The sequence below is a fragment of the Lemur catta genome, chromosome 3 (assembly GCF_020740605.2).
Source record: "Lemur catta isolate mLemCat1 chromosome 3, mLemCat1.pri, whole genome shotgun sequence".
Taxonomy (NCBI): Eukaryota; Metazoa; Chordata; class Mammalia; order Primates; family Lemuridae; genus Lemur; species Lemur catta.
The window spans coordinates 124977151-124989914 of record NC_059130.1 but is presented as its reverse complement, the minus strand read 5'-3'; the positions used below and the strand labels follow the sequence as shown (position 1 = coordinate 124989914).

General features: G+C 62.9%; 1 protein-coding gene across 1 annotated transcript in view; it reads left to right on the top strand.

Annotated features, from left to right (window-relative positions):
* PRDM16 (PR/SET domain 16) overlaps positions 1-12764 on the top strand; it is a 309045-nt gene that overhangs the window by 252052 nt on the left and 44229 nt on the right. Inside the window, exon 4 of the mRNA XM_045548704.1 lies at positions 12212-12346. Within this exon, the coding sequence (XP_045404660.1) occupies positions 12212-12346 (135 nt within the window). The remainder of the gene's footprint in view (positions 1-12211; positions 12347-12764) is intronic.

Here is a 12764-nt window from a genome sequence, read left to right as displayed (position 1 = left end):
TGTGCCAGGTCCCACCAGGGCTGGGATGGACAAGCCCATCGTGGCCTCTGCTTGGGGGAAACTGGCTGCTGTCCCTGGTGCAGGGAAAAGTTACAGCTGCAACGCTGCACACAGGACAATGACTCTGCAACGTTGGACTGGGAAAAAATTGCAGCTGTGATTTCCAGAGAGGCAGAGTAGCCAGAGGGGGTTTCACGTCCCATCCATCCACCCACCCATCCATCCATCCACCCACGTACCCATCCATCCACCCACTCATCCACCCACCTATCCACCCCCCCACCCATACATCCACCCATACATCTATCCACCCACATATCCACCCACTCATCCTATCAGTCCTTCCATCCATTTGTCCACCTACCTACCCATCCACCCACCCATTCATCCATCCACCCACCCACTCATCCATCCACTCACCCATCTATCCACCCATCCACCCATCCATCCATCTATCCACCCACCCACTCATCCACCCACCTATCCACCCACCCACCCATACATCTATCCACCCACACATCCACCCATCTATCCAGCCACCCATCCTATCAATCCATCCATCCATTCGTCCACCTACCTACCCATCCACCTACTCACTCATCCATCCACCCACCTAACCATCCACTCACCCATCCACCCATCCATCAACCCACGCATCAATTTATCCATCCACCTACCCAACCATCCATCCACCCACCCACTCATCCATCCACCCACCCATCTGTCCACCCATGTACCCAACCATCTATCCATCCACCTACCCATCCACCCACCCACCAACTCATCCATCCACCCACTCATCCATCTACCCACCCACTCATCCACCAACCTATCCACCCACCCACCCATACATCCACCCATACATCTATCCACCGACACATCCACCCATCTATCCATCCACTCATCCATCTATCAACCCACCTACACATCCACCCACCCACCCACCTACCCATACATCTATCCACCCACATATCCACCCATCTATCCACCCACCCATCTATCCACCCACTCATCCATCAACCCACCTACCCATCCACCCACCCAGCCACCCACCCATCCATCTATCCATCCACCCACCTATCTATCCATCTACCCACCCACCCATCTGTCCATCCATCAACACACCCACCCATCTGTCCATCCACCCACCCATTCATGGAGACATTCAGTGAGCCCCAACTGAACCCATGTCCTGGGTGAGGCTCTGGGGAAGCTTCAGTCACTGTTGGCTGCCACCCTCAAGTAGAGGAGAGGTGAGCAGGGCAGGACAGGTCACGCTGCTGGTCCCAACAGAGCATGCAAGGAGCCAGATGGGCAGCCAGAGCCCACTGCCCAGCCCACCTGCCCCCTTCTGGCCGCACAACCTTAGGCAAATTCCTTCACTCCTCTGTGCCTCAGTTTCCTCATCTACAAATGTGGATGCCCCAGGGGAGATGTGAGCACCCATGACTCCACGGTGTGTCTCAGCAACCTCGGTCTGCTGAAGCAGGGGTGACTGCAATGACCACAGCCTGTGGGGCGGTGGTGGCCAGAGGGACTTCGTCTCCTCCTGTGCAGAGGTGAGGCGGGAAGCCCTGGGGCGGCTCCACGGGGCTCGGACTTCTCTAGAGAACACCGTGAGCCGCTCCCAGCTCACACGTGCTGAACATCCACCTGGAAGTCCCTCTGCAGGTGCAGCCTGCACTGGCTGTTGACAACAGGGACTGGCACGCGTGAGGGGTCTGAGGGTAGTAGGCCCTGAGCAGACCCAGGGGAGCTGCTCTGACCAGCCGAGGGGTGAGGGGCCGAGGAGGCCCCGCGTCCGTGGGCTCCTGGGCCTGGCATCGGCTTCCACACTTGGGGGCTTCTGTCCGACAGAGGAAAGGTCTGGGCTGAGCGGGGCCTGCCGCCCACGTGCCAGCTATTTTTGGAGCCCCTGCCCCCCCCCACTGCGTCAGCCTAGCGGTGTGGGGAGTTCCTCCTGCATCCGCCGTGGGGGTGCCACGTTCTCAAGCTCTGCAGCTTGTCACCGTCAAAGGGGCCAGAGAAAGGTTGTGAATGTGACACTTCCCCGGGGCCTCGCATAGACTCGCAGGGAAACCGCTTCCTGTGGGCAGACGGGCTCCTGCCTCGCCCTGGCAAGGACCTGCCACAGGCGTTTGGTTTGGGCTTTTTTTTTTTTTCAGTCTTTTCTATACTCAAAAACCAAACCAAAAAGAAAGTATCTCACTTCAGAATGTCACAACTGAGTCTGTGGTAACCTGCGACCTTCAGGTTCAGAGCCTCCTGCTCTTGACTCAACTTACATCACATTCAGGTTGAGAACGTGTCTGGCTGTTGGGGTTAGCACTGCGCCGCCGGCTCTGGGTGGGTGGGAGCCGCTGCAGCTCCTGGCCCAGGGCCTGCTGGGGTAGGGGTGGCCCTAGTGTAGAGCCTGGATGCGGGGGACACCTTATAAGCCAACCGGTATCTGGGGGACTTTGCACCAGTAGACTTTACCTGTCCAAATTGCCCCAGAGGTTACATGGGTGGCCTGGGCATCAAAGTCCCCGGACAGCCAACGGCGGCAGGGCCGGACAGGGGTCTCCCTGCCTGTGAGGGGCAGGATGCCCGGCGACAGGGCTGAGCTGGGCACAGGCAGAGGCCGCGCCATGCTGGTGTCTGTTGGGAGCGTTGGCCGGACCGTGCGTCTGCGTGTGGCACCCGCGAGACAGGTCTTGGGTTCTCTCTGCAATGTCAGCCCGGGGGACACACAGACGGGCAGGGCATTTACACCCAGAATCCCCTTAGAGCGCCGGGATTCACTGAGGTCAGAAACTGAGATCCGCTGGAGAGACAGCGAGGGCCCCGTCCCAGCAGCCTCTGCAGGGACCCACTTCTGGGCACACACTCGTGAATTCTGCCACAGAAACTCCGTTCACGTCATCTTTTCAGGGACAAAATGTCTTATACCGTGACCTCCTCCCCGCAGCTGCGGCTGAGTCCAGGCCTCCCGCACACTCGCCCTTCAGGTCACCGGCTGCAACAGCCTCGCAGCCCACAGGGGCAGGGTCCCCCGAGGATGCCCAGGGACGCCCACCCGGGCTCTCGGCAGTGCCTGTGGGCTTTCTCCTGGGGGACGCATGCATGTCCAAGACCTTCTGGAGGAAGGACGGAGACCCCACAGGGAAGGCAGAGGCATCTTCTAATCGGGGAATGCAGGACGGGGCCTGTCGGGGCACCCCGCTCTTCTTCTCACTACCAGAGATGGCCTGTCCCTTTGGGGATCCTGAGGCACCTGTCGAAGGATTCCAGAGGGCCAGAGGTGCCACTGCTTCTTGCTTGTCCACGAGACCCAGGGAAGGGCCAGCTTCTGACCACCCACGCTAGGCACGGCCCCAACGAGCAGGTGTGGCCAGCCGGGGACGCGGCCAGCAGTGTCTGCAGGACACACGCAGTCGGGCACCCTCAGGGGCCATCTGAGCGTCTGCAACAGGCTGCCAAGGGCAAACCCGTGGTCCTTAGCGCTCACCACGTGTGCGTGTAGCCCTGCGCCTCTGAGACGCTGGAAAGATGAGGCCTTCTAGTTCCGTGGGGGACACTGAGGCAGGACCCCAGACAGTCCCCGCACTGTCAAGTTGGGAATGACAGGAGTTTGCGGCCGGACAGGCACGTGCTATTCGGATTCAGAGCGCCCTGGAGGGAGGGACGGCCACCAACGCCTGCTTGTACTCCCGCAGGGACAGAGTGCTCACCACTCTGCCCACCCCACGGGCTGCCAGTCCCAAGGTTTTGACAAACCCTCTTTTCCCTGCTGACCCTCCTCCCAAGGGGATTCTGTGTTTACGAGTCTGTTTCATTCCTTTATTTTGCTATAGACGTAAGAGCACGAGTTTGAATCACTAATTTGCCCGTTTACCTCTGAGGGGTCAGGGCTGCAGCCTGTGACTGACGAGACAAACGACGGACCAGGAAGGAGCCGAGCCCCAGACATGGCCCTCAGGCCACGGAGGGAGCAGCGGCAGGGCAGGGCTTGGGGACACACCTGGGGTGTATCTGTGCAGGTCATGGGAAAGGCTAGGGACAGACCCTGCAGTGGGGAGTGCAACTGAGGCCCCTCTGCTCCCCCGTCTGCTGCCGACGTGGGACGGGGCACGAAAGTCCCCTCAAACCCCCGGGGCCCTGCAGGGTCTGTGTGACATGCACAGTCAGACCAGAGCTCTGCAGCCATCGCCAAGTCCCCTTCTGGCTTCTGCCATGTTCATAGTTGCTGCTGGGACAGTCACTCCCCATGTGGGGTCCCCAGCCCAAGAGGAAAAGAAGAAAATAAGGAAAGGTTGGAAGGGGAGGAGGGAACAGAGAAGGCGTGAGAAGAGAACTAAGAGGAAACAGGGCAGTGAGGAGCTGGGGCTCTGCACCGGGCTCTGGGCTGGCTGTGGAGGGCGTGTGCGCCGTGAGCCCCACCGCCCGGGTGTCGGGGGTTCTCGGGGTGATGGTCTGTGCTCCCCAGGGAGCCTGGGCACCGTGCGGGATGTGACCTGTGAGGCTCGAGGTGTTTGCAGAGAGACGGTCTGTGCCCCCGGGGGGCTCCGTGGAATCTGGTCTCTGAATGCTTTGGAGGGGAAGGGTCCGAGGACCCCTGGGCGTCACATGGCAAGTGGTGTCTGAGCAGGTTCTGGCCCGGGCCTTGCGTCAGGTCTCCGACCGTGTCTGTGGCCCCAGAAGGCTGTGAGGTGTGGAATTTGGTGGCTCTTTTTCCGATGTGCCGTGTTTCTCAGGCTGGCTGTGAGCCAAGGGGACTGCCTGTCATGGACATGGGAGCAAGTCCTCCAGGCATGGACCTAGGGTGTCCCCAGCGCCTTCCTCTGCCATCAGAGACCCCGTCGGGCACATCCGGATCCCGGATCCCGTGCCCTCTGAGACCTGGGACCCTGGCCCTCGTCTCTCCCCCACACTCAGCGCTGCCCTGAGGACTGCCCGGTGGAGGCCACACCTGTGGAGGCCACAGCTTCTTCCAGGGACAAGCCCAGGAGGCCTACTCCACTCGCCTGCCCTCATGAGCTTGGGAGAGAGTCTGTCTCCATTTGAAGGGACGGCTTCCATCAGTTGCTTGCTTTTCCTGGAAGCAGCCTCTCTCCCTCCCTCCCTCCCTCTCCCCACCCATCCCTCCTGTCCCCTTCCCCCCACATCGCCCTCGGCCTAAGCAGGTGGGCCCCTGGCCTGCTGACTCTCTGGCCAGGACTCTGTCTTGGTGGTGGCACACCCCCATCCCACGTTGTCCTTAGCGCTCGGTCAGCTCACCACCCCGCCCCGTAATGAGCATCAGGACAGGGGTGACAGCCTATCCAGGCCCCACAGCCGCGCCGGGCAGCGGTGTTTGCAGGACGCCTTCCCCCACCTCCTTCCATCACCAGAATGGACCTTCTGTTTCACTACTCGTGGATGCCATAAATGGCAGCGATTGTGCGTGTGCCTATGTGTGTGTATGCCTGCGTGTGCATGTACGTGTGCCTATGTGTGCTTATGCCTGTGTGCGTGTGCCTATGTTTGCATGTGCCTGCGAGTGCGTATGCCTGTGTTTGTGTGTGTGTGTGCCTGCGTGTGTGTGCCTGCATGTGTGTGCCTGTGTGTGCATGTACCTGCGTGCCTGTGTGCCTGCGTGTGCATGTGCCTGCATGTGTGTGCCTGCAGACAGACGAGAGACCCACACAGTTTCACGGCTGGGGCTCATTGCTCGGAATCAGCTCATGGGTCCTTCCAGAAGGGGGAGGGATGAGGAGACCCTTGCCTGGCTCCTACCAGCGCCTGGCTGTTGGGGCGGGCGCCAGCCCTGGGCTTCTGGGGGCCGCATTACAGCTACGGCCCTCGGGGAGCGGAGGGCAGCGCCGGGGCCCTGCTCCTCCCTGCATGCGGGGAATCCATTAGCCGGCCGACGACAGACGTCTCGGCATCCCTGCCTGTGCACACAGCCGGGATGGGGCCAGCCGCCGGCCGTGCCCATTAAACGTGAAAGAACCGGCCCAGCAGAGAGCCCGCAAATTAGGAGTGTAGGAAACCTCAAATGATGTGCAAAAAAAATTGTCAAGGTTAAGAGAATTTTCCCATCACTTTGCTTCATGCCTCGGCGTTTCTGATGGGGGTGATCTGTGAGCTGGGGCGGTTTCCTTTGAAGGTTCCGGTCCCCAAGGCTCAGCCCAACGCAGCCCTGGAGCCAGGCTCCGCATGCCGGGGGGGGGGGGGGGGGGCGGGAGCTGCTGGGATCTGGAGGGAAACCCCGCTCTGTGGCTGTGGCGGCCCCCAGGTCCTGTCCCCACCGGCTCCCAGATGACCCCAGAGGTGTCAGGGCTAGAAGACTTCATGCAAACGCTTAGGCCCAGCTCCCAGACGTGGCTGGGTGTTGCAGGCACCCAGGTCCGAAAGGCCGGGCTCCCTGCCCCCCAGGCAGGAGGGACGGCCACTCTGGCTTCAGACCCTCGGTGCTGGCCCTTCCTGGCACAGCAAGGAGCCTGTGTTCAGCTGCACCTGCTGTGACCTTTGACACCTGCCTCCATCTGGGTGCACCTGTTGCCAAGTTTTTGCCCACAGAGGCACGAGCTCCAGGAGCACCCGGAGCCCAGGGAGGACCCGGTCAGAGGCGGCCAGGGCAGCCTGAGAGCCACCGACCTGGGGAGGGGGGACCTTGCTCTGTCCTTGTGGCTGCTGGCAAGTCGCACTACACAGGAAGCAGGGACAGAGACCTGTGACTGCCCGACTCCAGAGCAGGGCACGGCGACCCTCCCTCTGGTCTGGAGAGCGTGCAGGGGTGTGGCTGACACAGCTCTGGGCTCGGGCAGCCGGGGCTGCGAGCCGGCCCTGCTCCTGGGGCAGCTGCGTGTCTGGGGCTCCATCTCCTCTTCCGCGAAACGGGGCAACGTCCCCCTGTAGATTCGTGGGGGCGAGTAGGGCCTCATCGGCATGGAGCACCCAGAAGGGCCTCAGCCTGCTCAGCTTTGGGGTATTTCCCAAAGACCCCCCTGGGCCCCTGGAGAGGCGTAGGGGGAAGGTGGAGAGAGGAGACGGCAGTGTTGGAGCCTGTTCTGCCCTTTCTGGAACCAGAGGTGGCACCGGCCCCTCCACGCCCCAAACAAGAAGCCAGGCCCGCAGCATCCCGCCCACCTGGCTGAAACACAGGCGCAAGGGGGTCTCGAGCGCCCCTGCCTGGCCTGAGGCAGGAGAGCAGCAGCTTCCAGAGCTCTGCCCAAGCCACGCCCCCACCTGCTCCATCATTTGAGGCTTCCCAGGTGGGCTCTCAGGACCCCCACAGGGCTGGGCTCTCCATGCCCGGACAGGGAGCAAGACAAGGTCTGGCATCTCCGGTGAGGCCCCGCTGCCTGACCACGATGAGGGACGCAGGCCCGGCCCCCAGTGCGTCTGCCGCTGGCCCAGGACTGCGAGACCGGGACAGTGGCACACCTGGCGCCCTCCAAGGCCCGGAATCCTAGTCTCTGTGGCAGGAAGGAGTTAGCCAAGACCTCCTCATCGCCCAGAAGGCCAGCCTGGGTGCCCACAGGGAGAAGGGAAGTTCCTGGAACATTAGAGGCTGCCAGGGTAAATCCCACCCTGTGACCACCCAGATGGCTGGGGCCGAGGGCCAGCAGTGATGAGGAAGGAGGGGCTGCCGGGCCCCGGGGCCCCACCTGCAGGGCAGGAGAGGTTGGGCGGGGATTCGGGACCGGAGGATTTGTCGCCTCTGGGCTCCGGGCCTCTGCACCCCGAGAGGCACAGGGACAGACCAAGCTCCAGAACAGTGTCCCCTGTGGGTGAGAAACCAGCCATGTCCCTGTCCAGACATGCTAGAGTGAGCTGGACATGTTTACCCTGGCACGAGGACGGCTAGGACTCGGGCCTCATTCAAATACCTGCAGAGCCGTTATGTGGGAAAGAGACTTGTTCTGCATGGGGGCGGGGGCGTCACAGGAAGGGAGGGTCTGTCCACCCAGGAGAGACTCCCAGGGCTGCCACACATTCAACAGGACCCTGGCTGTCCGGGGGTGTGCCCAGTGGGTCCCTGGGGGACAAAGCACTTTGAGGGGCTTGGGCGTGGGTGGGAGGGAAGGGGCTGAGGTCCTGCCGTGACGCAGGCCCCATGTGTGGGTGTCGAGAGGGAACAGCCGCCGCGAGTCCTCCCTCTGCGGGACTCAGCTCTGGTGGTCCCCGCATCTTCCCCCAGGACAGGCCCCTGAGGTCCCACGAAGGGCTGAGCGTTCTCTGGCTGCAGGAAGGCAGCAGCAGATGCCCCGCCCCGTGAGAGCCGACCGTGGGGACAGCCCCTCGGGGAGACATTTATAGGCAGAATGCAGCATCCGCCCCCAGATGTCAGCCTCAGGGGCTTCGGCTGGGGCCCCTGCATCCCAGGACGTTCTGACACATGTCCCAGCCCGCCCGGGAAGTGTGCAGAGGGACGCGGGGAGGGCTGTGGAGGACACAGAGGGCGGCACGTGGGGCCAGGTTGGGCCCAGCAGGCTGCCTCAGGGCCACTGCTCAGGGGGCTGATGTTGTTTCCAAAGACACGTGCTGCGTCCGCAAGCCCCGGGTGGCAGCCCTGACACCCCCATGCACACACATGTACATGAGCATACATGCCCACATGCAGGCACATGACCATCTACATACTTGCACGTGGGTACTCATGCACAAGTCCACATGTGCACACATGTGTGCACATGCGCACACCCACATACATGCACAAACTGGAGCACTTAAAGTAGTTGTTGGTCGGCTTGTTCTTCCAGAGACTTCTGGAGGAGACAGGCCCCAAGCCCTAGAAGTCGAGGTGAGACCAACACTCTCATGCCAACACCTAGACGGTAGGAGAGGCCTGGGTGGCAAAGCCCACATGGTGGCTGTGACAGCTCACAGCATCATTTACCATCTGCCCCAGGCCATAGAGGGGGACAGAGAGAGACCGAGAGACACAGGCAGAGAGACAGAGACAGAGACAGAGCAAGGCAGAGAGAGGCAGAGATGGGCACCCCAGACCCCCCCAACAGGTGCTGTGGGACTAGTGGGGGGGCAGGGAGGGCCTGGAGGTCCCCTGTCCCCCTCCCCCCTCCCTGTGACAGAGGAAGGTGGCCGGGCTGCCTCAGGGAGGTGGCACTAACCACAGGTTTTGCTTGGTGGGTTTTTTCAGCGGTTTCCTGCAGCGCGTCAGCAGTGGGGCAGAAGGTGGGGGACCGTGAGCGACCTTAGGTCTTGGGGAGGGGCCTCTCCACATGGGGCTGGTGGCCCTGGGACCACTCCCTGGAGGACAGGACAGCCAGCCCCCTGCAGCCTCCTCCCTCCCGGGCCATGCCCCTCCAGCCTGTCTGGGCAAAGGTCGAGTGTGGAAGGTGGGGTGGGTGGGCTGCGGGTGATCTGTGCGGCTTGGGCAGGGCAGGCAGTGACCCCCCCCCTGACGGTGTGAGGACCCTGGGAAGGCTTCGCACAACCCCGTCAGCGGCCAGGGCCTCAAATGTCGGGGGGCTGCCGTCCTGCCCAGGCAGGGCTGTTTCCGTGGAATCAGGTCACAGAGGTCTCTCTGGGCCCCACCCTGAGCCCTGAACACGAAGGTGGTGGCAGACCCCACCAGGACAAGGCCCAAGCCAACCAGGGCCCAGGGCAGCAGGAAGGTGCCCCCCGAGCCCCTGTCTCGGGTGCATCTGGAGCTGAGGGTTTTGCCTCCCAGGAAGTGGCCTGACCCCGCCTGGTCCCTGGGCTCCACTCGGAACACGTGGCCATGGCAACACGATGCGCCAACCTGGGCGCTGCCGTGTTGAGGGTGAAAGTCTAGACCCAGCAGGGGACACTGCCCGGCCTGGCGGGTCCCCAGCCTCGCTCACAGGCTCTGTGTGCAGTGTGGTGTGGTCAGCAGGCCCCAGGGGAAGAGACCTGCGGCCTGGGGACGGGAGGGCACGCTGCCCGCCCCATCGTGGCTGTGTCCCTACTAGCCGTCACTTGCAGGGGAGCAGCCCCTGCCACCTCCACTCTCCTTGGGGGCCTCAAACCTGGACCTGCCTCCTCTCTGGACCACGGGCTCAGCGCAGCCAGCCCAGCGTGGACGGGACTCACAACCGGCCGTGGGCCACGAGGGACACAAAGAGGGACTGGGAGCTCGGGGACCCCAGGAGTGTGCCCCTTTCTCCGGCCGACTGCCCGCTCTGTGCCCTGAATCTCCATCGCCCACCCCTTGGGCCCTCGCTGCTCACCGGTAGGCGGAGCTCCAGGATGGGCCGATGTCAGCAGGGACACGGAGAGAGAAGCCCCGTGGGAAAGAGACCAGACCCTCGCCCGGCTCTGCTGTGCTCGGGGCCCCACGTTCTGTGGGGTCTCTGGAGAAGAGGGTGCAGGGGCAGGGCACGTGGACCACGTGACTCCTCGCTGCTCTGCGCTGACCGAGCCTTTCAGAAGGAGAATTCCGGCAACAGGCCTGAGGTGGCTCAAGACTCCAGGAGGCGCGTGCTGAGCATTTGGTGCTGGGCACGGGATGCGGGGACACCCGCAGCTCTGGACGCCGCAGATGCGGGCCGGAGGCGGGCAGGCGGGCTCCAGCCGTCTCCTGCCCTCCCTCCACCCCCACGCCTCTGCCTCCACCTTGCCCGGCTTGCTCGGCTCCGTGCACCCCTGCCTTTCAGAGCCAGCGTTGGCTTTGCTCTGGGCACGGATAACAGTCCCTGGAAGGCAGAGAAGTCTCAGAATTGAGGTCTCAGCTCACAGCCCCTTTCTGGATTGGCCTCCATGGTGTCCGGCCAAGCTGGGCCCCAGCGCATCTGCTCAGAGACTTGTCTTTTGTAGGACGGCGCTGCCATGAGGGCTGCCACGGGGGCTCCGGGAGGGGCCACGGTTTCAGGGTGTGACGGGGTAGGGACGCACAGATGGACTCTGCGGCAGCATCTGTGAACCCCGGGACACAGCAGTTGCCCCGAACCCTCCGTTTCCTCCCCGGCTCTGAGGCCAGGTGGGCCCTCGGTGGCTTAGGAAGTGTCTGAGGGCGTCAGGGGAGCACCTGAACTGCTCACAAGGCCCTCGACTCTCCGGCCAGGGGTGGCTGGCTCCCAGACCTCAGGTGGACAGACGCCTTCCTCTGTGCCAGGTCCTGGTGTTTGTAACGGAGCCCTCCAGAGAATTCCATGGAATGGGGCCCGTGGTGCCCAGAGTCTGCCTCCAGTTTTTACTTGGACAGGTCACTGCCCCCTTGCCCGGACTTCACCAGGCCCTTCTGACTCCCTGTGTCCACCACCTCTGCCTGCCTGGGTACACTGCCCCCGGGACACACCTGCCCCCCCGGGACACACCTGCCCCCCCGGGACACACCTGCTCAAGAACACGCCTGCCCATCTGGACGCAGCCTTTCTGCTTTCAGTGCGGGATCTCAGTGTAGGGGTGTCCTCAGCCCCTGCCCACTGCCCCTGCCCTCCCGCCCTCCCTGGGCTGCCCAGGAAGCTCGCCAAAGTGCTGCTGGCTTCATTGGCCTTGGATTCAGGATGCAAAGTAGGCACCGAACGGAGCAGGTGGCACCTAGGGGGCTGGACTCGTGGTCCCACCGTGCTGGGGGACACCCTCTCTCGCCAGTAGACAGCGGGTCAGGTCTTCTTGCAAGGGATCCTCGCAGAAGTGCAGGGTGATGCCGAGTAAGAAAAACAAGCCTGAGAAGCTGCCGCTCTGCCCGTCGGGAGCGGCACTGAGGCAGCAGCAGCGCCAGGCTGAAGCCAAGTCGGCGCGTGGCTCTGAGGGCGTGGTGAGAACAGCGGCGCTCGCTCGGGTGTCAAACCGAAACTTTCCAGTCTTAAGGAAACGAAGTGCTTTTCTTACTTTCAGGATGCTGTGCAGGCTGACGTGAGCGTGCACACACACACACACACATGCACCCCCTCTCGCCCGCACACCCCAGCAACACCTTTACCTTCAAGCACGGTTTCCTCCAGCCCAGCGCGGCCCTGCCTAGCGGAGGGCTCTGTGCTCACACGCGGCTCTGCCGGGGGCTGCAGCACTAGAGGCTCGATCTGTTGCCTGCCTGGGCAGCAGGCTGCTCGGTGAGGCAGGGAAAGGCCGTCCCCTGCCCTCTGCCGGGACCCGGGGGGCTCTGGGCCGGGGAGGGCCGGGTGGGAGGGGGCTGAGCTGCAGATGCTGACTGCCCCCCTCCCGGAGCCCACACGGCCAGGGTTCTGCTGGGGAACGCAGTGTGGAGACTCTAGCACACAGGGCACCGCTGACCCTTGGTTTCTTTCTGTCCGGGCAGATCTCTGAAGACCTGGGCAGTGAGAAGTTCTGCGTGGATGCTACCCAGCCGGGCGCCGGCAGCTGGCTCAAGTACATCCGAGTGGCATGTTCCTGTGATGACCAAAACCTCGCCATGTGTCAGATCAATGAGCAGGTAGGTCCAGGCCTGTGCACTGGGGTCCCTCCTTGGAATTGTCCTTGTGGACGCGGCACCAAGATCGATGGAGGTGCCACGGTGAGGGGTGGCTGAGCCGCTGCCAGGGACGCCGGCCAAGCCTCGCCCTGCCATGGGGCCGGCGGCTGTTTGGTGCTCGGCCAGCGCTGGGGAGCTGCCCGTCCCGCGAATGCTCGGCACAGCCTTGGTCAGAGCCATTGCAGAGGCTGATGCGACGTGAGAGCCGAAAAACGGTGGTTTGGGTGAAGCAGGGCAGACGGCGTGGGCAGAATCCCAGCCCCCAGGGGTCCACGTCCCCTGCAAATGCCACTGCCCATCAGGCACGGGAGCAGCAGAACAGAAACCGCCAATGCGAGAATCATGTCTGTATGGCCCTGCTGAGCCAAGTTCCCCGGGA